The sequence below is a fragment of the Eriocheir sinensis genome, chromosome 6 (genome assembly GCF_024679095.1).
Source record: "Eriocheir sinensis breed Jianghai 21 chromosome 6, ASM2467909v1, whole genome shotgun sequence".
NCBI classification, from domain to species: domain Eukaryota; kingdom Metazoa; phylum Arthropoda; class Malacostraca; order Decapoda; family Varunidae; genus Eriocheir; species Eriocheir sinensis.
Genome location: NC_066514.1, coordinates 21,285,562 through 21,310,158, shown reverse-complemented (window position 1 = coordinate 21,310,158; position 24,597 = coordinate 21,285,562). Strand labels below are relative to the sequence as shown.

Below are 24,597 nucleotides of genomic sequence, written 5' to 3'. Positions count from 1 at the left end.
GTGGTTGGGTTAGTGTGGTACTTTTTCCGGAGTAGTGTGGTTGTGGTAGTGTGGTACTTTTTCCGGAGTAGTGTGGTTGTGGTAGTGTGGTACTTTTTCCGGAGTAGTGGTTGCGGTAGTGTGGTACTTTTTCTGGAGTAGTGGGTTTGCGGTAGTGTGGTACTTTTTCCGGAGTAGTGCGGTTGTGGTAGTGCGGTACTTTTTCCGGAGTAGTGTGGTTGTGGTAGTGTGGTACTTTTTCCGGAGTAGTGGGGTTGTGGTAGTGTGGTACTTTTTCCGGAGTAGTGCGGTTGTGGTAGTGTGGTACTTTTTCCGGAGTAGTGCGGTACTTTTTCCGGAGTAGTGTGGTTGTGGTAGTGCGGTCCCATTTTTCTTCTTTCCCAGTGTGGTACGCGGTGTGCGGTACTGCAGTTGTGGTAGTCACTAGTCGGTATAAAAAAAAAATACTTCAGTGCCTATCCTGGCTATCCATTGACTAACTAATAAATAAATAAAGGAGGGCTGGGGAAGGGAGAGAGGGAGGTAAGGGAGGAGGAAGGGAGGGAGAGAGGAGTAGAGGACGGGAAGGGGAGGAGGAGGAGGGAAGGGAATGCAATTTTCCGAGAGAGGAAGGAGGGGACAGGGAAGGGGGAGGAGGAGATCAGCGTCATGTGAGAGTAGGAAGGAAGGAAGGAGGGTGGTGCAGCTGCAGGGATATGGGGGAGTGAAGGGGAAGGGAAGAAGGGGAGGAAGAGAGGTCTCCAGCGTTTGAGTGAAAATGAAAGATTACAAATATAGGAAAGTCATGACAGGAAGAGTGAAACATTATTCAAACTGTCCAACATATTAAGACAAAACACATCAACTGCAACTGTTATTAGCGAGACCTTAACAACAGGAAAGCTCTAAGCCCTGGTGTCTCAGGCCTCAGCGAAGAAACCACGTGGAAATTTCAACGAGAAGATAATAATAATAATAATAATAATGATAAATTATTATTACTATTATTATTATTATTATTATCAAACAATATTGATCTTGGCTACATTGAAGAGAGAGAGAGAGAGAGAGAGAGAGAGAGAGAGAGAGAGAGAGAGTGAATGACAAAATAGAGAAGCTACAATGAAATTAAAAAAACAGATATATTATGTACTATGTGTAGTGTGGCGACGGCCTGATGAGCGAGCCTCCCATAACCCATTCAGCGAGTGGGGTACCTCTCTGGCTGACTCGGTAAGGAGTGGCTCTCCCGTCACGCTGGTCACGGGTTCAATCCGAGGCAGCCGGGGAATACCCTCTCCTTGTTGTGACTAATTTCTCATGCGTTTCGATACACGCAGAGGACGTGTGGGACTGAGAGAGTAATAGAAAAAGAGAATAAAAAATCTCTTCATTAAATATGGTCTATGTTATGCATCAAAGAGAAATTTGTACGGGACATGAAATTGAGCGGCGATCATGTTAGTGCTTGCTTGTACTGTTGTACACTGCCATGTACAGTCATCGTCAGAGGCAGTCATGGTGCGCCGCCTTGGGTTGAGTGAAGAACAGATTTACTGAGTTATTCATTTAGTATTTAATTTTGAATAATAACTGAAAAGTCAGAATGATTGGATCACTGATTCTGATGACCGTTACCGATTCACTAAAAAAAAAAAAAAAAAATCCTAAGTACCGCAAAAAGTACCGCAGGATATTTTAGTGTGGTCCGCGGTAGTGCGGTATTTTCAGAAAGTTTGCGGTAGTGTGGTACTTTTTTTGTGATGCGGTACTGCTGCACTACCGCACCAAGTACCGCACTTGCCCACCTCTGATTAAGACTTCAAACACTTAGTTTATGATCAACAGCTCTGCTGTGACCTAAGGTGCTACAGTCTTCAGATTACAGAGCAGTCATAATTAAGACTTCTAACACTTAGTTTATGATCAACAGTTCTGCAGTGACCTAAGGTGCTACAGTCTTCAGATTACAGAGCAGTCATAATTAAGACTTCAAACACTTAGTTTATGATCAACAGTTCTGCAGTGACCTAAGGTGCTACAGTCTTCAGATTACAGAGCAGTCATGATTAAGACTTCTAACACTTAGTTTATGATCAACAGTTCTGCAGTGACCTAAGGTGCTACAGTCTTCAGATTACAGAGCAGTCATAATTAAGACTTCTAACACTTGGTTTATCTTGGAGAACCTTTCAAATCTAGCCATGTTTCTTTTACTTGCAGCGGAAAAGAATCCTTCTGACCACACCCTTGCCTCAGTGTGCAGTAGAATTTCTGTCGGTTCTTGGCTTGAGTCTGGCATCCTACAAAGCTGGCTCTCCACTCATTTGCTTGCCTCTCCACCAACAACTGATGCTGAGGTCACACCAACAAGCTGGCAGTTACTGAGGACCCTCACAGCCTACATCATAACTCAGCATACTCAGAATGCAGAGGTACAGTAAAAAAAGATTAAATTATTCTTTTTGTGTATATAATAACCTAAACATGCAAGTGTAAGGGTCGCATTACAAGACATGTCGCAGCCCAAGAACACATAATTGACAAGGCTTTCGTAGGAGTTGTGGGCGTTTCCAGGAGTAGTTTTATGACCCTGGTGGTAGTTTGACCCTTCTTCCGTACCGTGAACCTGAAGAAACACTCATTAGAACCCAACTGACCCCCTCTTTGACCTTTAGAAATAATTGATGTGAGAATTGAAAGTGCTTGTAATACCAACCTATGTGTCTTTCTCTGATTAAGAAAATGGGGAATATAAATGCAGAATCAGGAACCAGGAACCTGACCATTTTCATCACTCTTTATTTGATGATACTGATGCTCCTTTGTACATGTTATACAGGAGGTGGCCCATGGGCTGTTGCGATCCTTGGTGCCACTGGGCTCCTCCATGGTCTGTGGTGGCAGTGAGGGCCTTGCCAGCATGACCCACCTACTGACCATCATGTCCTCTCTGGCTAGTGCTGGCTCAGGCACTGGTCATGTTACACTCTTCAAGGCAGCCACTCTCTGGGTCACTCAGTGGTAAGTAATAGACTGTTGTGACTACTATTACCACTATTGTTATCATTATTTTAGTCTCATTTTCCATATGCTGCATTTGAACTCTGTAAAAACAAAGAAGGCAGTAGAGTGCAGCCAACACAAACATTCTTTTCTTCAGCTATGATATTGTGTATAACCTCTCAAGTGTATGAGCCTTAACCCGGTAGCAGCGACGGGCCAAATTTGTGGCTTTACTGTGTAGCAGCGACGGGCTAAATTTTTGGGTTTACTGTGCAGCAGCGACGGGCCAAATTTGTGGCTTTACCGTGTAGCAGCGACGGGCCAAATTTGTGGCTTTACTGTGTAGCAGTGACGGGCCAAATTTGTGGCTTTACCGTGTAGCAGCGACGGGCCATATTTGTGCATGATATAAACCCCCCAAAATAGATGATAAATACTCTGATCGCAAATGGTTTGATATGTATTATGAAATGGTTTGTGTGAGGGGTGATTTTTTCTCATTTTTCTCGCTTGGAGGGACCATTAAGAAACATGATCCCCGCTGCTACCAGGTTAAACAGTAACTTTGAATGTAAAATCAGGTGATTATGTTATTGTGGGTAGGAGGATAACTATATGAAGGCATGAATTGTTTTTTGTAATGTATAGTACTTTAGTCGGTTCCACCAGACCTGGCAGGCCAAATCTTTCAAGGATGGACTCGTGGATTTGGTACAGGTAACTCTTGATTTATGTGAGTATTGTGTCCTTGAAGAGGTCGTGTAAATCAAAAACAATGTAAATCAAACAAGAGGTAGAATTGTACCTTTATTGCCTACTGTATCACTCTGACTCCTCTCCCTTTCGTGGTTCCTCTTCTGGCTGCCCTTCCCCTCGTGGTAGCACAGCAGTAAGGGTGTTGTTGTTGTTGAGTAGCGTGGCAGCGTGGGTACTGTATTGTTGTTCAAGTGGCGCGCAGGAAGAACTGAGCTCAGCTGTGTGGCCGCGGCGCCGTGTGAGTCCAGTTGCGTGAGACATTTGGTGGCCACTCCATAAAATATCGCGTATAAGTGAAAAAAACGTGTAAATTAAACATTTATTTGGATTTTGGACCCCGCGTTATTTAAAAAACGTGTAAACCAAATGCGTGTAAATCGAGAGTTACCTGTACCATTGCATGGGTGACAGTACTGCGTGCTCATTGGCCAATTCTTAACTTGTTCTTAAGTGCATAAAATTGACTTTGTATTCCTACTAAAACCCTTGATTGCACCAATAAACATCAATCCAGTAATATCATACAAAGTGCCAGGCTACAGTCTACACAATGTCATTCGTCAACTCATTTATTTTAAGATTCCTTGGTATATTTTTAGTCCTGGCTTAGTCATAATGTATAGTGATGCTACGTAGTCATAACGTAAACACCGGCCGAAGACAACAACCTTCTCTTTCATCGTGTTTGCATTAATCCTGCAATATATTTCCTTTATTTGTGGGTAATAAACTGATAAATAGCCATAAAGAAGAGTGATCATAAGAATAAGTACATTTATATACCAATAGTGTTGATTTTACGAGGTAGCAGAAAGCAAGAGGCAGTAGGCTTGTCACAGCAAACGAAATTGCCGCAGCTTGGATCTAGTAAACAACTGCCAATGAGCAGTGCAGAGACCATCACTCAGACAACGATGCCAAGTCCACGAGTCCATCCCTGAAGGAAAATCTCTGCCAGCTCTCGTGGAACTGACTATAGTAGCTATATTACTGGTTGTTAGATTTAGACAAAAGTTAGGCAGATACACATACAGTAAACCCTCAGTTATCCAGGTGCATCGTATCTGACCTCGCCCGTATCCGGGAGTTTTAAAAAATATTTTATTTTTTTCCAAAAAATTCAAAAAAATTGTCGCGTGCTGCCAAAAGTCATTCAAATTGCCCGCACGATGCCTCGAAGGCCTAAGCTCTGCCTGGGCGGCATACCGCACCCGTAAGGCGCACCCCAGCTTGCACGTAGCAACGATATTGACGCCCTGGTGCGAAGGTTCGCAGGAAAGCTGTGTGCTTCGCAGTACAACTGGCACGTCAACATTCTTGCCGAGCGCAGCAGACCATATTAAAGTGACGAGAGTCAAGGCAGTGCAGGTTTAAATGTCGGGAGTGTCAAAGGACTGTTTAAATGAAACACACAGTGCAAACCCAAGCTTAAGCCTTGATGACTGCCTAAATCCAGACTGGACTAGGCGACCAGGGCTCCGTCCCCATGGAGAAGGCGTGCGGGTCTGCTAGCACTCCTGCGGGAGTGAGGGCGGAACAAGAAATGCGGATAAGTCCAACATATGAAAGAAGGATTTAACCATGCTTATGGTAAAGTGAGTAAAGGGGCTACTAACAATACAACAAAGAAGAGAAAGGGGAGACCTAATACTAATTTATAAATTATTGAACAAATTGGAAGATGTAGATAATGAGGAGTTACTACTAAGAGAAGGAATAAACACCAGGAGCATAAGAGGACACAGTAAAAAATTGAGGAAGGGAAGATGCTTGAGAGACATAAAGAAATATAGCTTCCTGCAAAGAAATATAGAGGTTTGGAACAGACTAAGTGAGGATGTAGTATTGGCGAAGAGTGTGCAAAACTTTAAGGAAAAGTTGGACAAATACAGATACGGATATGGGACCACACGAGCGTAAGCCCTGTGAAGCTACAAGTAGGTAAATACAGCAGAAACTTCCCATGTGAAGGAAAAGAGAGAGGGAGGGAAGGGTACCTAGGGAGGATGCGTAATGTATGTGTACCTAAATATAATATATATAATATTAATATAATATAATATAATTGAGTTTAATCAGCCATGGGGGGTATGTAACAGTAGGAGAAGGTAATAAATGGTATAACAGGCAAAAAGGTTTGGACAGCACTGTACTAAGGGAACGTAGCGTGTCTTGCGTGTGTTGTCAGGTTTGGTGCACAACCGTCCACTAGTTTGTTTTGGTACAAGCATTAAGTCACTTAATTTTCTTCCTCACTGGTGTCATTTTATATGAAGTATTGGTAAGAACTACTTCTGTTATACACTGTTACTTTAGAAAAGAGTTGCCGTTGTTGCTGTAAAAGTGATCGTCACCTTGTTTACTTTTGCAGAGATTTACAGTTTAATTCAAGTGCCTTTGTTGCACTAAAACTTCACTAGCTGGTGTCGCAAAGCTGAACATTGACCTTATAAGATGCACGCTGATTTTCATGGACTTTTTTTTGGAGAAAAGGTGCATCTTATAAGCTGTCTAATACAGTATATATATATATATATATATATATATATATATATATATATATATATATATATATATATATATATATATATATATATATATATATATATATATATATAAAATGTGTGTATGTGTGTGTGTGTGTGTTTAAACGGTTGTTTTTATTATTTCAGTGTTCAGTGCATACAAGTTTTATCAGGGAAGAATGACAAGGAGTTGCTGGAAGCTATGTGTCATCTCTTGACATACGTCAGTGATGTAGTGGCAGCCCTCAAGGTAAGCTGAAATTCCTTTTAAGGAAATTGTGATATTCCTTTTTCTTTGTGTGTGTGAATTCATGGCACCTGTTTATGGTTGAGGTGCTAATGATTTTATTGAGTAATATTGGTGCAAATTGCTTACCTCTCATAAATGTCCGTGCAGGTAAACAGTGAACGCTGGGCCGTGGCTTATCGCAGTGGCATGACCTCTCCCCCATATGAACTTGACCTCACAGTTGACAATGACTCTGATTGGGTGGATGACCTCACCCAGGAAGAGGAGGATAGCGCTGGGGAGGACTCGGTAAGTGTGAGAATATTAATTTGCTACACAATGATGTACAGTGAGGTTGTTTATTCAAGGCAGCTCTTGAGAACTTAAGTACTTACCACTTAAAATCACTTTTCAGTAGTATTTCTAACATCCCTTTACAATTGTTTTAAATTTTTTTTGCATGTGTCTCATGGTATTTAATAATGCTTCTGATGAGGAGAGGAAATTACCCTTCACTTGTATATTTAACAGGATGAAGACAGTATGTGCAACAAGCTTTGCACGTTCACCCTCACCCAGAAGGAGTTTATGCATCAGCACTGGTACCACTGCCATACCTGCCGCATGGTAGATGGTGTTGGGGTGTGCACAGTGTGTGCACGGGTGTGTCACCGTGGTCATGACGTGACTTACTCCAAGTATGGTGCGTTCTTCTGTGACTGTGGAGCAAAGGAGGATGGGTCGTGTCAGGTACGTGTCTCTTCAGGGTTCACTGTTTGCTTTTGGGGAGGGGGGATCATCGTCAGCTCCAGCAATATCCAGGGGGCTTTGTGGTGCAGTGGTTAGCACACTCGGCTCACAACCGAGAGAGGCCGGGTTCAATTCCCAGATGGAGTGGAAAAATTTGGGCGGCTTTTCCGATACCCTACGCCCCTGTCCACCCAGCAGTGAATGGGTACCAGGTATTAATCGGGGGTTGTGTCCCATCTCCTGGGATCTGTTCCCTTCTCCTATAATTCCTTCCCCTTCTGTCTCTCTCCGGCATATGACCACAGATGTTGTGCCGACTAAACCAAACTTTCCAAACTTTCCAGCAACATCCTGTAACATTTCAGTAGAGGACATAGACCTTTCCAAGGTGTTTCCATTCATTTTTGTTCTATGTCTCCAGTTTACAATTTCAGTGTAACTATTTCTTAAACTCCTTAACCCTTTCATTGATAAACGCTCGCAGCGAGCGTTAGGCGTATTTGCTGGTGGTGCTAAACGCTCGTTGCGAGCTCCACCCGCACTCAAATCTCCCGCGTATGAGAGTGTTCCAATAATATTTCTCACAACACAGGATTGCCAATTGAGTGGGTTCTCCACTAAATTTGGCGCGGAAAATCTACGGACAAATAACTGGTGGATGTTCTTGTCCAATACAGCGGCATTTTTTGCATAGCTTCACCTATCACCTGACTGATTCTTTGACCAAATAGTTGTAAATATTGCAATTGGCAATACTCTCTTGCCAGAACCTCAAGGAGAGATGTCCGCAGTACCCCATCTATCCTGTCTCACTCCCTATCCTCCTTCCCTTCTTTCTTCCTCTGTATCTCCTCTCCCCACCTCTCTTTGACCCCTTCCTCTCCGAACTGTAACCACTGCAACTCTCCTATTTCCCTCCCTTTCCTCCTCCCTCCTTTTTTCCCTTCCACCTCCTTATCTCCTCTCCCTACCCCTCTCTCCTCCTCCACTCCCAACCAGTGGAGGAGGAAAGTAATATAAGGGGAAAGTAATATAAGGGAGGTAGTAATATAAGGGGAAACATTTCAGTGAAAACATGTCATCTACATGGTAGTACTGCAAGTTTATTTGCATCATTATTTATCCATCAGAAAACTATCAGTGAATATGTTCACCTTTTAAGTTTTCATTTTTATATGTAATACATGATAAGTTTTATGGCCTAATATGTTGTTATATTTAGAAGCGTTTCAAGGGGGCTTCATGGTGCAGTGGTTAGCACACTTGACTCACAACTGAGAGAGCCCGGGTTCGATTCCTGGGCTGAGTGGAGAAATTTGGGCAGCTTTTCCGATACCCTATGCCCCTGTCCACCCAGCAGTGAATGGGTACCAGGTATTAATCGGGGGTTGTGTCCCGTCTCCTGGGATCTGTTCCCTTCTCCTATAATTCCTTCCCCTTCTGTCTCTCTCCGGCATATGACCACAGATGTTGCGCCGACTAAACCAAACTTTCCAACTAGAAGCGTTTCAAAATTTGAATATGTGATGTGTGCACTGCTTGCCTGCCCACAGTGAAGAGGTCAAACATTCAGAGCTGTTCTTTCACCTGTGCTCATCAAAATTTACCAAACTGGTTGTCTGATGGTGCCAATGAAAACTGTATCATGAGTAAGAGGTGAACTTAGGCAATTACTACAGAAACATGTCACAGAGCTAATCAGGAGAAGCCTGACAAATGCTACTGAGTCACCTGAGGAACAGATAGATTGGTTGCCTATTTCAGATTAATATGAATCATTTTTTTGTGCAAACTCATACAATATTCAGTTTATACTTTGGTTATTTGGTTATACGCCTCCATGGTCTAGTGGTCAGCGTGCCTGGCTTCTACTCTGCGGGCCTGGGTTCGAATCCCGGTCCGTTCAGTCAGCGTGCAGCTCACCCAGCTGGTCATCCTCCCTCTCAGGCTGGTCGATAAATGGGTACCTGGGGAAACCTGGGGAAGGTAAACCCGGATGTCACGCTGGTCCTGTGTCCCGGGGTAATGGGCTCCCTCCCACCACAGGCTCAAGGGCCAATGTTACGGAGATGAGCACCGAGGCCACGCGCTGCTACAGCATATGCCCCCAACTTTACCTTTACCTTTATTTGTGGTGTAATTTCATTTTTACTCTTTGATTTCAGGCATTGGTGAAACGCAGCCCAGCTTCCTATGAAGATGGCACAGGCTCCTCCAGTGGGCCAGCTGCATTTGGGGTAGAGCCACTCTTACCTTCTTCACTGAGACGCCGTCCATCCTCACCATCACAGATTACTCAAATGGTGAGGACTTTAATGGATTTTTTATACTTTTCCATTTGTTTTGTCATCCTCCAAAATATTTATTATGGAGATAAGGTTGATGGAGTATTCATTTCAGTTAATAAGAACGAGAGTGTAAGGAGTTTTCAAGAGGTTGGTTGGTTTATACAAGGCAGCTTTTTAAGCCTAACCCCACCTTACCTCACCATCCATGAATTTCTCCAACCTTTCCTTGACTATCTATGATATTGGCACTCACAGCATGACTGCCAAGCCTGTTCCACTCATCCACAACTCTATTAGTAAACCAATTCTTGCCAATGTCTTTGTTGAATCTGAATTTATTTAACTTGTTCTACGTGTCCTACCTGGCTCTCTTACAACCAAAACCCTATCAGCATCCCCCTCATTCATTTCATTTGAAAAATACCTAGAGAAGGATAGGAGGCTGTTTTCTGCATTCATGGACCTGGAGGAGGCTTATGACAGGGTTGACAGGAAGGGGTTGTGGGATGTTCTAAGGATATATGGTGTTCGAGGGTGTGCTGGAGGGAACCCGATCCTTCTATAAGGATGCAAGTGCTTCTCTACACATGAAGGATGAGTTGCAGTGTTGGAAGAAATCATGAATTTTCTTAAAAAAAAGATTTATTAATTTTATTTATTTATTTATTTATTTATTTATTTTTTTTTTTTGCATTAATCCTTGTTAGTTCCCTCTGATTATTTGTTTCAGTCTTATGAGGCCATTTTCTTGTATTAAACTTTGCCAATGTTGGATGAAACCATAGTTTAATATGCATTACCCAAGATGAGTTTTTCACATAAAATTATAAGTTGCCAACTTGTCTATTTATGTTGTCTAATTTGTATCGTATTAATAAGAAATGAAATTTAATCATATTACTTTGTATTAAAAAAATCTAGCTCATTGAACTTCATAACTACATTTATTGTTATTATCAACAAAAATATATTTCATGGCAATGATTCACGGGTGCCTGACTTGCTACAGGACCAGTACTCGATCACCACAGGACAAGTAGCCTTCATACTTTTCCTCTACAGCTGGTTCACATGTTCTTCCTTCTTCATTTTTATATATATATATATATAATATATATAATATATATACAATATATATATATATATATATATATATATATATATATATATATATATATATATATATATATATATATATATACAGTACCCATCAGTTGAAGTGTCACACTTGGCCCTGTGACACTTCTTGTGGTGGGCTTTGGTATGAAGTGTAAATCAGAGGGAGAAAACTCACCTGGGCAAAAATGACTACATGGTAACCTTCCTCATGCTCTCCTCAATCTACCCCGTCATTGGAAGTTCAAGTTGGGGATAGAATGTCAGAGCTTGAGATAGATAAATATTTGTTTTATAGTTTTAACCTTTAATTAACTTTCTTGTCCATACTCCAGGACAAACACAGAGATGATACACACAAGCAGAGGCAAGCCTTGGCAAAGAAACTAGGTGAGTAGTTTGACATTCTTTAGTAGAGCAGTAGTGATAGAAAATGTAGAGCTGTGTTATTTTCTGGAGGTGTGAGAGAGAAATGACGGGAAATATTGTAATGAGTTCAACTTCAATTCCATTTCTGCTTTTGATTTTTTGAAATATTTATTTTGATCTTTCTTTTTTGTATTATATTTTTGATATAATCTTTCATATTTAAGATTAAACAGTACGCTTGCCCCTCAATTTAACTGATTTTGGAATTAATGAACTTCATCCGCCACTGAACAAGCGGACCAGACCACTCAGTAGGTCCTCTTCTTGAACATGTGTCAGCCAGGTGCAGTGCTGGCCCTTCCTATAGTCTCAATAAGCTCAGTGCATAGGGCAGCGGTTCCCAACCTTTTTTTCAGGTGCTCCCAATCATGCACCTCTAGACATGACTGTGACCCCACTGGCTTAGTTGTATATGTGTCATTATATTATAATAATACCATTTTATATATTTTGAGGTCTTGGTGACCCCAAGAAAAATGCTTTGTGACCCCAGGGTTGGGAAAGGGGGGCATAGGCCTCTGCTTCTCTATTTTTTAGTACATTCACAACTTCTTTATCTGTGTCTTGCCTCTGTTCCTGTTGTTGTTGTTCTAGGACTTCCCTAAAGCTCATTTTTTTTCTTGTCCTCTTCACTTCTCCACTCCTTCAATTCATCAGTGGCTACAGGCTTAATCTTTTCCTCTACCCTCACACCCACACTTTGTTGATCATTTCCTGTCTTCTCTGCTACCTCTCTCTTTATCATTTCTTCCATCTTCTTCTCCATGTCTTTGTTTGTCCCCATCACACTCCTCTCTCTTTCCATTTTCATAATTTGTATGTCATGGCCTTTTTCTAGTTTTTCCATCTTCAGTTTTGCTCTTTCTTTTTGTCTTTCCATCTGTTCCTTGGTCAATTTTATTACTTCCTCCCTCAAGCTCTCTATCATTTTCTTGGTCTCCTTATCTCTTCTTGCCTCTTCATCTCTCTTTTTAACCTCGGTCAGTGCCTGAATCACTTCCCCAAACTCCGCTTTCAACTTCCTCATTGTTATTACTATATTATCGTGTGTGATTTAGCTTATATTACCACTGAAGTTTTACTACAACTTCTTTATTAGCACACAAACTTATGAACAATACCATCCATGAACTAACACCTACATCAAAACAACAACAATGGCTGCCATTTTTGCTTCCTCGTCATCATGGTACACTGCCAGAGGGAGTTGGGTCTGCTAGACCAACACAGCCCTTCAACAACAACCACAATATCTTATCTGATATGTACACTTTCTATAGGCCTAGTTAACACCTTCAGGTATTGCAACATTTGGTGTCCAAGGCACATGGTAAATGTCTAAGTTTTATTTTGAGGAAAAATTAATCTTTGAGGCCAACAAATACATTACTGAACACTGTTACTAAGCAAGAGCTTATTCTCCAGTAACAGATTAGTTAATTCCCCATTAAGTATGTTATATAGAGGGCCGAGTGTATATAAAATAAACTTGGGTAACATTTTTATTTTAACCTTCATCTGACAGAGAATGTAAGAGACCTTTTGGTTGGTGAGGTGAGCAGCAGTGAGGTAGCAGCAACAGTGCTTGACCTGCTGAATGATCTCATGCCCACCATCCAAGCAAGTGTCACTGAATCCAGCTCTGTAGGTTCCTACCAGCGAGCCTTAGCAGCACTACACCAAGTTCACACCAATCCTAAGGTTTGTAGGGATATCCAATATATTATATTTTCTTGATTCTTGACAATTTTGTTTCTTTAACGATTTTAAAAGTAAGGACAGGGGTACTGTTTAGGTTTAATGAAATAGAGTTAAGTTAGAAAAACAAAGAAGTTTTGTAATTTAGTGCATATAAGTGTTAAATGTTAGATGAATATTACATAGTGTATGGTTTAGTGGTTAACATCTCTAGTTACAAATACAGGGGTTGGTTGTTAAAGGGGTGATTAGGGAATTCTGTGGAAGGTTAACTGTGGTATCCTGGATCTCACTCATGTCTTGTGTTCCAGGGTAGATCTTGCCTACCTACCTCAGTCTCAAGGGCCAATGTGATTGAACTGTTAGTTCCAGAGCAAGTTATGTCATAAGATCTCTATAACACAAAGCCAACCATATAATTTCTTTTGGCTTCCCATATGATTCAATGAAATTTACCATATCATTCCTAAATATCAAGAGTATTGAAAGAAAGGCCGTGCAAGTTTTTTTTTCTCTTGTTGGTGAATATGCACTGAAATGGCATCTTATAAGCCTCAGTTTGCTGATAGGGTTAAGAAATCAAAGGGCTCATTTCTTGAATGTTATTTTTTAAGAAAAAATTGTATAATCATATGACAATTCAGTGTTGTTTATCAAATTGTAAAAATTATAATGATTTAAGGTGTATTTTATGTAACCTCTAGAATTTCTCTTTTGATATAAATTGCAGTCAGTTGAGCCAACTGAGAGCTTGATGCTGCCCACACTGGGGTCCCAGGAAGGGGCCTTTGAGAATGTCCGCCTAAATTATTCAGGAGAACAAGGCCAAACGATCCGCCCACTGGTGTCCTCCTATATGATTCGCCGTGTGGCCATGTGCTGCTTGGCTTCCCCAGGGGGAAAGAGGCAGCATTTAGCAGTATCTCATGAAAAGGGAAAGATCACTGTGTTGCAACTTTCTTCACTCCTGAAGCAACATGACTCTGCCAAAAGGAAGCTGACTCTAACTCGCTTGTCTTCGGCTCCAGTACCCTTCACTGTTCTCTCCATCACTGCCAACCCATCTAATGATGACTATCTTGCAGTGTGTGGCCTCAAGGTTAGTTAAACACTTCTTTCTGAGTGGCTAGGTAGGAGCAGTAATAAGATGGGAAAATGCTTACAAAATCTGATGGTATATTTAACCCGGTAGCAGCGGGGATCATGTTTCTTAATAGTCCCTCTAAGCGAGAAAAATGAGAACAAATCATCACTCACACAAACTATTTCATAATATATATCAAGGTATTTGTGATCAATTTATGAATCTATTTGGGGGGGTTAAAATCATGGCACAAATTTGGCCCGTTGCTGCTACACAGTAAAGCCACAAATTTGGCCCGTTGCTGCTACTGGGTTAATATATATACCTTATTTTTATGTTCTTATTTCTTACCAGGACTGCCATGTGCTGACCTTTGCTAGTGCAGGCAGTGTGTCGGACCACTTAGTGCTTCACCCACAGCTGGAGTCAGGCAATTACATCATCAAAGCAGTATGGTTGCCTGGGCAGCAAACCCAGCTGGCCCTCATCACAGCTGAGTTTGTCAAGATATATGATCTCAGTGCTGACTCTCTATCCCCACAGTACTTTTTCCTTCTCCCATCTGGAAAAATTAAGGATGCTTGCTTTGTTTGCACACAGGTAGGTCGTATTATCCTTTGTGTGTGTTCTATCTCAAACTTTTGCCCTATTGATGATTCTTCTAAAACAAACTGTTAAATTCACTCGTGCTGATCTGCAGTACTCCACATATTTTAACACATGACCCCATCAGCAGGAATTGCATAACTCAATGCTAGATGCTAAAATATGCCTAACCTCAGACCTTGCTATTATTATGATCATCTACTTTGTGATTATCAATAGTGTCACTTATTATATTGAAGTGTAAGTGTTACAAGCCCCAGAGAAACACAGATAATTTAAGATAATTGAAAGAACAGCTCAAGCTTCATGGAGCCTGTGAGCCAACACTCGCTGGCTGGCAATTCTGATCTCCTTTCCTTCAGGAACCCTAGCTCTTCATTTATTTTGTGCCATGGGTGGCTCTACAGCTGTAAAAAAAAGTGTGTATTGTTTACTGGTCATTTTTCATGGCAGGACAACAGCTGCTACCTTGTTGCCATGGCGTCCTCTGGATACATCTATACACAAGTGCTTAGTGAAGAGAGCTCAGCACAGCATGGCCCCTTCTATGTGACCAATGTGCTGCAGGTTCACCATCAGGATCTAAAGGTATGCTTTTATCTGAGCTATGACAAATGGATATATATAGAGAGAGGCTGTTCTGTAGTTATAATTTTTTAATAAGTCTGAACAGCAGTGTCAGAGGGACTCAGTTTTGCGACAAGATATTTTCCTAGGATAGTTATAGAGGTCCTCTGATCTTTATTCATGGGTCTCTCAGAGGACTATGGCAAAAAGGAACGGCAGCTGAACAAGTGGCTGTTTGAAATGTGTGGAAAATGAACGAAAAGTAGAAGACGAGACCGGGACTTGGATTCAATAAAAAAAAAAAAAAAAAAATAAAATAAAATAAATAGGGAGTGGGTGGTGGATTAACCCAGTAGCAGCGACAAGCCAAATTTGTGGCTTTACCGTGTAGCAGCAACGGGCCAAATTTGTGCCATGATATAAACCCCCCAAAATAGATGATACATAATCTGATCACAAATGCTTTGATATATATTATGGAATGGTTTGTGTGAGTGATGATGTTTTCTCATTTTTATTGCTTAGAGGGACCATTAAGAAACATGATCCCTGCTGCTACTGGGTTAAGAAGTGGCAATGTTTGTGTTAAGCATAGAGTAACAACACAAATGGGATAGGGGAGAGAGAGAGAGAGAGAGAGAGAGAGAGAGAGAGAGAGAGAGAGAGAGAGAGATGCAAGTATAATGGAGTTTCCTTATTTCATGTTCAAAAGTTAGCCTTAAGCTTCATGAATAGCACACCACTTTTTCAGAGCACCAAATATAATCTTCAAAACTGATGAAGTTAACCCGGTAGCAGCGGGGATCATGTTTCTTAATGGTCCCTCCAAGCGAGAAAAATGAAAAAAAATCACCCCTCACACAAACCATTCCATAATATATATCAAAGCATTTGTGATCAGATTATGTATCATCTATTTTTGGGGTTTATACCATGGCACAAATTTGGCCCATCGCTGCTACACGGTAAAGCAACAAATTTGGCCCGTCGCTGCTACACGGTAAAGCAACAAATTTGGCCCGTCGCTGCTACACGGTAAAGCAACAAATTTGGCCCGTCGCTGCTACACGGTAAAGCAACAAATTTGGCCCGTCGCTGCTACACGGTAAAGCAACAAATTTGGCCCGTCGCTCGCTGCTACACGGTAAAGCAACAAATTTGGCCCGTCGCTGGTACCGGGTTAGCTAGTAGCTCATATACAACATTTTCAAACAGTGTGCATTTACCAACTCAGCTATTGACAGGAAAACTTTGGAACCTGGATGAGTTTCCAATACAACAAAATCATCTCTTAAGAAGAAAATGAGTTTCTGTAAGTTAATAAATGTTTGTTTTCTCCCTAGGACTGCAATGGCCAGATAGGTGGAGGAGGAGTGTCAATCTACTATTCCCACACCCTTCAACTGCTCTGCTTCAGTTATGCTCATGGCAAGAGCTTCCTTGCCCCCCTCGTGTCTATAAGTAAGAATTTCTTTAATTTATTTTGTTCTCAATCACCTTATTTGCTTTTATTTTTGATGAGACATTAAAATCTCCTTGTATTTTTTTATAATCTTTCTTCTATATTGCCATAAGCTTGAAGTTCCTGTTTACAATTTATTTCTGGGGGCTTCGTGGTGCAGTGGTTAGCATGCTCGGCTCACAACCGAGAGAGCCTGGGTTCGATTCCCGGGTGAAGTGGAACAATTTGGGCAGCTTTTCCGATACCCTACGCCCCTGTCCACCCAGCAGTGAATGGGTACCAGGTATTAATCGGGGGTTGTGTCCCGTCTCCTGGGATCTGTTCCCTTCTCCTATAATTCCTTCCCCTTCTGTCTCTCTCCGGCACATGACCACAGATGTTGTGCAGACAAAACCAAACTTTCCAAACTTTCTTTCTTTCTTCATGTATGTCATCATTCCCTTTCATCTTTCCTTTCATCTGCTCTTTGACCTATTCTCGTTTGCTTTAGTTTACCATGCACTGCTCGGTAAGTAGCCACGCCCATGTAAACAATATGTGGCTAATCTTGTCAGTTGTACCGTAGAGCTACATTACTATAGTTGGCTATCCTAAATTGGCAACCGAGTTAACCAAGGTTAGTAATATTCAGTTTAACTTTAAATCAGCTCTTTTATGTTTTATTTACCTTATTTCAAGTTGGGTTTTTTAGGTGTAGGTAGGTCCCAATTAAATTTTCCCCATTAGACCTTAATTTTATATAACATTGTTCTGCTTAATTTTTACTTATTTATTTATTTATTTATTTATACAGACAAGATACAGTTAAACTCGAGAGGGTGCAGCGTCGAGCTACTAAAATGATCCCTAGACTGCGAACAAACCGTTTGAAGACAGACTTAAAGAACTTAACTTATTCAGCCTATCAAAGCGCAGGCTAAGAGGTGACCTTATAGAAGTGTTTAAAATTTTCAAGGGATTCAATAACATTAATGTTCATGATTATTTTAGTCTTTCAATCAAGTGTAACAAGAAACAATGGATACAAAATAACGAGGAAGCGTTTCAACTCAAATGAATCAAAACACTTCTTCTTCAACCTTGTCATCAGTGTATGGAATGGTCTGCGTCAAAACGTCGTCGAAAGCGAAACTATTTGCACGTTCAAAAACCGACTAGACAAATATTTAGGAGCTAACCCGAACATCCGCTATTTTGCTCTGATCTAACTGAAAGTCGTGTTAGCTTAGTTGTCGTGTATGATCTTCCTTCTGTCCATGGAAAATTCCATTGTAGTTTTTGTATACTACATGGTATTCTTCCTTTTGATTCGTGCCAGCCTCGGCTGGAGGGACTGGTGGGAGGGGAGGAGCCCTCGCCTTTGCTGTCCTGTGTCTCTGACTCGTAGATTAGAGTAGATGGTAGCAACAACAAACAGCCTTGTTAGGACCAAGAGGTCTGTTGCTGTTTGCTTTTCCTTTGTACTCCTCCTCCTCCTCCTCCTCCTCCTCCTCCTCCTTCTCAAGCTTTTTTTTGCACACCAAAGTCAGTGTTTGGATGTTAAGATTTTGCAGCTAACATAGCACGGTGAGCAAGCAGTCTCTTGTTATTGACAGTGGTGGGACGCAGGTGAGATATGTGATGATGATTGGTTCAGGGGTGATACCGTGCCCCCTTGCCACCTCTTTAGGGTAGGCGGTGGCCGAACTGGTAGCGCATTGGGTTCATCACCATTCGATGGAGACGAGGCGTTCTTGAATCTCGCTACTACCATTTTCTGTCACTCGAGTGGCAACTAAAAACTACCCATTCTGTCCCCAACCCCCCCCGGACCCGACCACTCAACCGAAGCCAGAATCAGATCAAGAACGAAGGAGCGGGGAGCCAAACCAGCAGCAATGGCGCCACTATAAACACTCGCCTCGCCCTTGGCTGCAGGCTGGGCCGACCCCCCACCCCCAAGAAAGAAGCGGAAAATAAACATCCGTGGGGACCTTCTAGAGAGGGGCAATCCTAGAATGTAACACAATTGCATCAAGTGGTCGTCAAGTGATCTTGTCGCATTCTTCAAAATGGCATGACCGTTTGTCAAACACTCACGAGGCACTTGTGAGCAAACCAGAATCTTGGCTGGTTGGGAGGCATGACACTTTTTTTTATTTATTTTTTTTTTTACGTTGTGGCCTGTTGCACCGCTAGGCTTCTTCCCAGTGGATCCTGATGGTCGTCGGTCCAAGGCTTCTTCCCGGTGGGGCCTGATGGTCGGCCCAGTCCGATCTGGCGCAGGCGAGTGTTTATAGTGCCGCCATCTTGCATTGGCTCATGCTGCCCTCCCGGAGCTCATCTTTAATCCTAGAATGTAAAGTCCGGGTTGATAGGTGGTCTTCTGGACAGCATGTGGATAGTTTTAAGCCACTCGGCGGCGGCTGAAAAATCCCAGCTTGGTGGCACTAGGCAGGGATTGAACTTGCGTCGTCCTGAACGCGGTGCCGTCAAACTATCCATTCAGCCACCGCCTCCCTGAGTGGAAGGCGACAGAAAGTTGTCTCGCATTCGGTCATTGACTTGGCAGCATGTGACCCGGGCTTCACCCTGGTATACCAGTCATGGTTCACCAGCCAGTCTTTATAGAAAGTGAAGGAAGTAAATCAAGTTCTTGCCAATTTTTTTTTTCCCCACATTTCAGCGTGTGGCACTGGTAGGCTTTTTTGGTGGGCCCTGATGGTTGGCCCCATCCTATTATGGTGCAGGCAAGTGTTTATAGTGGCACCTTTTTACTAGTCTCATTCTGGCTCTTGGGGGGCTTCGTGGTGCAGTGGTTAGCACACTCAGCTCACAACCGAGAGAGTCCGATTCCTGGGTTTGATTCCCGGGCGGAGTTGAAAAATTTGGGCGGCTTTTCAGAAACCCTACGCCCCTGTCCACCCAACAGTGAATGGGTACCAGGTATTAATCGGGGGCTGTGTCCCATCTCCTGGGATCTGTTCCCTTCTCCTATAATTCCTTCCCCCTCTGTCTCTCTCCGGCATATGACCACAGATGATGCGCCGACTAAACCAAACTTTCCAACTACCTGGCTCTTGGAGCTCACCTTTGATCCTCTCTTCAGAGAGAGAATGTAAGGTCTGGGTTGATAGGTGGTCTTCAGGGCAGCATGTGGATAGTCTTGGACACTCGGTTGTGACTGAAAAATCCCAGCTTGTTGTGGGAGGCGGGATGTGAACCCATGTCCTCCTGGATTCAGCACCTGCATGCTAACCACTCGGCCAATGTCTCCCCAAATATATTTTATGTCTCTTGCGTCATTTGATCATTTTTCAGATAATAGTTTTGTTTCTTCCCAAACTCTGGAATGATTTATTATTTAATTTATTGCAGATGAAAATGAAAAAGTTGACAAGCTGTTTATTGTAAGTATTAAAGGAGGCAATGGGACAGGAGGGGGCAGCAGTAACAGCAGCAGCAGCAGCAGTAGCAGCAGCAGCAGCAGCAGTAGCAGTAACAGCAGCACTGGAAGTAGTGGTGGCAAGATGGCGCCCCAGCCACTCTGCCAGTGGGGAGAGGTCACCGGTCATCCTGGACTTATTACTTGCCTCACACAGTCAAGTAAGTGACTCAATACAGATATTTAGTGACATTTTCAACATTCATTGATATCTCATTCTCTGTATGACTATACAAGCCCTCATCTACATAATTTATGCCTATACACCTACTTCATATTGTATGTAAGACTGGTTTTCATGTAATGATTTATATGCAAATTTTTCAATTCAAAATTCCTGTGTATCTTTTCAGGTAACAACCCGGTGATTCTTATGGTGAAGCCTGATCAGATTCTTGTTCAAGAAATACGTGTTTTGCCTGCTAAAAGTAAGATGACCGACTTGGTAGCTCTGAGGCACTCATGGGCCCCTAACCATGAGGCCAAGACCACTCTCATCCTGCTGTGTGAAGATGGCTCTCTCAGGATTTACAATGCTAACTCTCAGGCAACAGGTAACAACTATGTGTATTTACTTAGCTGTGAAGTAAACAAAATGATATTTTTTTGAGGGGCCAGATGTTCAACCCGAGCCCGTCGTGATGCAGGCAAGTGTTTATAGAGGCGCCATCTATCCTTGGGTCATGCTGCCCCCTGGAGCTCATTCTTGATTCCCCTTGGACACTTCCTTTAGGGTTCGGGTTAATGGGTGGTCTTCAGGACAGATTTTTTATTTTATTTATTTATTTATTTTTCTTTTTTACGTCGCGGCCTATTGCGCTGGTAGGCTTCTTCCCGGTGGGGCCTGATGGTTGGCCCAGCCCGTTCTGGTGCAGGCGAGTGTTTATAGTGGCGCCATCTTGTGGTGGCTCATGCTGTCCCCTGGAACTCATCTTTGAGCCTCTCTTCGGAGAGGTTATCTAGAGCCCAGGTTGATGGCTGGTCTTCAGGCTAGCATGTGGGTAGTCTTAGGCCACTCGGCGGTGACTGAAAAACCTCAGCTGTGCAGCGGCCAGGATTCGAGTAGTCTTAGGCCACTCAGCGGTGACTTGAAAAATCCCAGGTGGTAGCGTCGGATTCGAACCCGTGTCATCCAGTATGCGGCGAAACGTGGGACTGGGACGCCAACCACTCAGCCACCGCCTACCCCCTGACCTCCCTTATCTTCTCTTTTCTCTTCTCTCCTCTTATCTCTTCTCTCCACCCATCCCAGTCACCGTGAGGCCACTGTCTCATTGTTTCTGGGCCCTCATTGCTAAGTTCTTGTAGAAACCTGTAGCACACACTCCTTTTGTTGCTGAGCCAACCATTCATGAGTCCTCAGGCACTCTCTGTTCATTTCTTTTCTTCAGCAAACACCATAAAGCAACCGTGGCAATGTCTGGATCCATTGCTTGTTTTGCATCTTTTCTGCAGATATTTGACAGAATGCAACAGTCCTCTGTGTTACCAAACTTGAGGATAAATTTGCAGCAAAAAATTGCCAGGGGAGAATTTTGGAAAAAATTCCCAAGAAACTAGCTTGTGTGACCGAGCCTTAACCTGGTAGCTGCGAGGATCATGTTTCTTAACCCGTGGGCTTAAGCCAAGAAGTGGTCGAGAAACGGCAAAGTTACACTGCGTTTTGAGACTAAGAAAAGAGCATGGAACGTACATCACAGTACTCCTCTCATAACCACAAAGCTGTTAAAAATATTTACTTTTACTCAAACTCCATTCTTTTTGGGTGGTGTTTGTTACAAAATAAAGTCTTGTGACGTGTGGCATCTAGCCGAGAGTTGCTTATTGTCTACTATAGAGAATTTGACAAGTGATTACTGTGTGGATAGCTAATTCAGTCTGCCATGACCTTACAGCACCACCTATGACAAAAATCCCTTCTCAAGATCACTCACCCACCACTATGACCCAGGGCATGTATGGTGGGTTGCTCTATGCCACCACTGCCTAAAATTAGCTCGAATTATGGGTTTTATGGCGAGGCCTTTTTAGGGTCCACCGTACCACAGCCACGACTCGTGAAAGCCCAGAAAAGGGTCTGCCGACGTTCTTGGGTTAATGGTCCCTCTAAGTGAAAAAAATGAGAAAAAATCATCACTCACACAAACCATTTCATTATATAGATCAAAGCATTAGTCATCAGATTATGTATCTATTTTGGGGGGTTTATATCATGGCACAAATTTGGCCCATCGCTGCTACACGGTAAAGCCACAAATTTGGCCCGTCGCTGCTACACGGTAAAGCCACAAATTTGGCCCGTCGCTGCTTCACGGTAAAGCCACAAATTTGGCCTGTCGCTGCTACACGGTAAAGCCACAAATTTGGCCCGTCGCTGCTACACGGTAAAGCCACAAATTTGGCCCGTCGCTGCTACACGGTAAAGCCACAAATTTGGCCCGTCACTGCTACACGGTAAAGCCACAAATTTGGCCCGTCACTGCTACACGGTAAAGCCACAAATTTGGCCCGTCACTGGTCATGAAGATTGCATCACTAGTTGGCTTTCCAGCTATCAGAACCACTATATGAACCAGTACCATTAGTACCCTCCCTCACCTTCAGCTCCACCACGTGTTAGGAAAAAATTGTATAAGATCAGTTAAAGAAATAAAAAAAATCATATTTATTAAATAATAGAATTAATAGTACAGGTAACTCTCGATTTACGTGAGTATTGTGTCCTTGAAGAGGTCGCGCAAATCAAAAACTATGTAAATCAAACAAGAGGTAGGTTTGTATCAAAAAATAATTATTCACCTCATTCAGTGGAGAGAGAGAGAGAGAGAGAGAGAATATCCATATCACCGAGATATCCACTCAGGCACTCAGTCTCAGCCTCACTTGTGTGAGGAAGAAATGAGGGACACCATGTGCGACTGGCTAGTATTGGTGCCGGTACCGAGCAGTCTGGTATCGGTACCGTACCATATAGCTGGTACTGTTAGTACCGATACTGGTACCAGTACATGTCCACCCCTATTGTTGAGTAGCGTGGCAGCATGGGTACTGTATTGTTGTTCAAGTGGTGCGTGGGAAGAACTGAGCTCAGCTGTGTGGCCGCGGCGCTGTGTGAGTCCAGTTGCGTGAGACATCCATAAAATATCGCGTATAAGTGAAAAAACGTGTAAATTAAACATTTATTTGGATTTTAGACCCAGCGTTATCAGAACCACCATATGAACCAGTGCCATTAGTACCCTCCCTCACCTTCAGCTCCACCACATGTTAGGAAAAAAAATGTATAAGATCAGTTAAAGAAATAAAAAAAATCATATTTATAAAATAATAAAATTAAAAGTACAGGTAACTCTCGATTTACGCGAGTATTGTGTCCTTGAAGAGGTCGCGTAAATAAAAAACTATGTAAATCAAACAAGAGGTAGGTTTCTATCAAAAAATAAATATTCACCTCATTCAGTGGAAGAGAGAGAACCATATCACCGAGATATCCACTCAGGCACTCAGTCTCAGCCTCACTCGTGTGAGGAAGAAATGAGGGACACCATGTGCGACTGGCTAGTATTGGTGCCGGTACCGAGCAGTCTGGTATCAGTACCTTACCATATAGCTGGTACTGCCAGTACCGGTACATCTCCACCCCTGTTGTTGAGTAGCGTGGCAGTGTATTGTTGTTCAAGTTCTGAAAACCAAATGTTGCTGTATCAAGGTTTCCACAGCTGAGTAAATGCAAATACATTAACAAAGCAACTGCTCACCAGGATTCTGTTTTTTATGTATTTTTATGTTTATTTATTTATTCACGGGCCTCTAGTGCTGATAGGTTCTCTTGAGGGGCCTGTTGGACACATGGACAATCCCAGTCAGTTAATTGGGCAGTTAAATATCATATTAAGTGGCTGTTGATATCTGACTTAATTTCCCATACTGACCCCCAATGCTCCTCGTGGCAAAAGTCACTTAAGTTTGGGTTGGTAAAATTTATACAGCTTGTGGGTAATATGCCTCGTGGCAGTGGTTGAAAATTGTCAGCATCTTGCAGTGTGACATAATGCTGGGTCCTCGAGATCTCCATGCCAGTGTGCTGACCACTTGGCTACCGCCTCCTCAGTCAAAACATGCAAGCTTCCCCTTTTACATTTGAAATCTTTCCTATTTCAGATATAAGTGAATATATAAGTGTAAATAAAAGAGACCTCTGAACATTCCTTCTGGTCAACACGGCTCACTAAAATTACTGAGGATAATACTAGCAATAGTTGATACAAGGAGCACTCTCCTTGTACTTGTAGTCAAGCAGAGCAGGAACAATGATCCCTCTGTGGGCCCCAAAAGGGTGGATATCCTCTGAATTGTAGCCAGCTCTCAGATTAATTATACTGTTTATTTATTGGTTGAAAAATAGGACTGTCGGTTTCAGATGCACAATAACTTTTAATTTTGACAATTTGAACCTAAAAGATTACTTATCTTTCTCAGACTTTTGGCTGTCACCCCAGATGCAAGTTATCAGTGCCATATCTACACTTCGACCATCAAGAAAAAAGAAGGTTCCTAAACTAGGGCGACCATCAGGTAATTTTTCTCCATAACTTATTTAGTCTTACTAAGCCTAATTTTCAGTGAATGACATCTATATGATGAAATGAGATAAAGAAACTTGAAAAATGTGGTTTAC

General features: G+C 42.4%; 1 protein-coding gene across 1 annotated transcript in view; it reads left to right on the top strand.

Moving 5' to 3' along the window:
* Positions 1-2,189: 2,189 nt before the first annotated feature.
* The window catches only part of LOC126990040 (E3 ubiquitin-protein ligase UBR4-like), a 120,442-nt gene continuing 98,034 nt past the window's right edge, over positions 2,190-24,597 (top strand). The window contains exons 1-15 of the mRNA XM_050848608.1: positions 2,190-2,414; positions 2,822-3,003; positions 6,414-6,516; positions 6,664-6,804; positions 7,027-7,245; positions 9,411-9,548; positions 10,985-11,039; positions 12,604-12,779; positions 13,507-13,875; positions 14,215-14,460; positions 14,920-15,054; positions 16,377-16,494; positions 19,853-20,080; positions 20,273-20,473; positions 24,399-24,494. Of these exons, the coding sequence (XP_050704565.1) occupies positions 2,870-3,003; positions 6,414-6,516; positions 6,664-6,804; positions 7,027-7,245; positions 9,411-9,548; positions 10,985-11,039; positions 12,604-12,779; positions 13,507-13,875; positions 14,215-14,460; positions 14,920-15,054; positions 16,377-16,494; positions 19,853-20,080; positions 20,273-20,473; positions 24,399-24,494 (2,359 nt within the window). The 5' untranslated portion in view covers positions 2,190-2,414; positions 2,822-2,869. The remainder of the gene's footprint in view (positions 2,415-2,821; positions 3,004-6,413; positions 6,517-6,663; positions 6,805-7,026; positions 7,246-9,410; positions 9,549-10,984; positions 11,040-12,603; positions 12,780-13,506; positions 13,876-14,214; positions 14,461-14,919; positions 15,055-16,376; positions 16,495-19,852; positions 20,081-20,272; positions 20,474-24,398; positions 24,495-24,597) is intronic.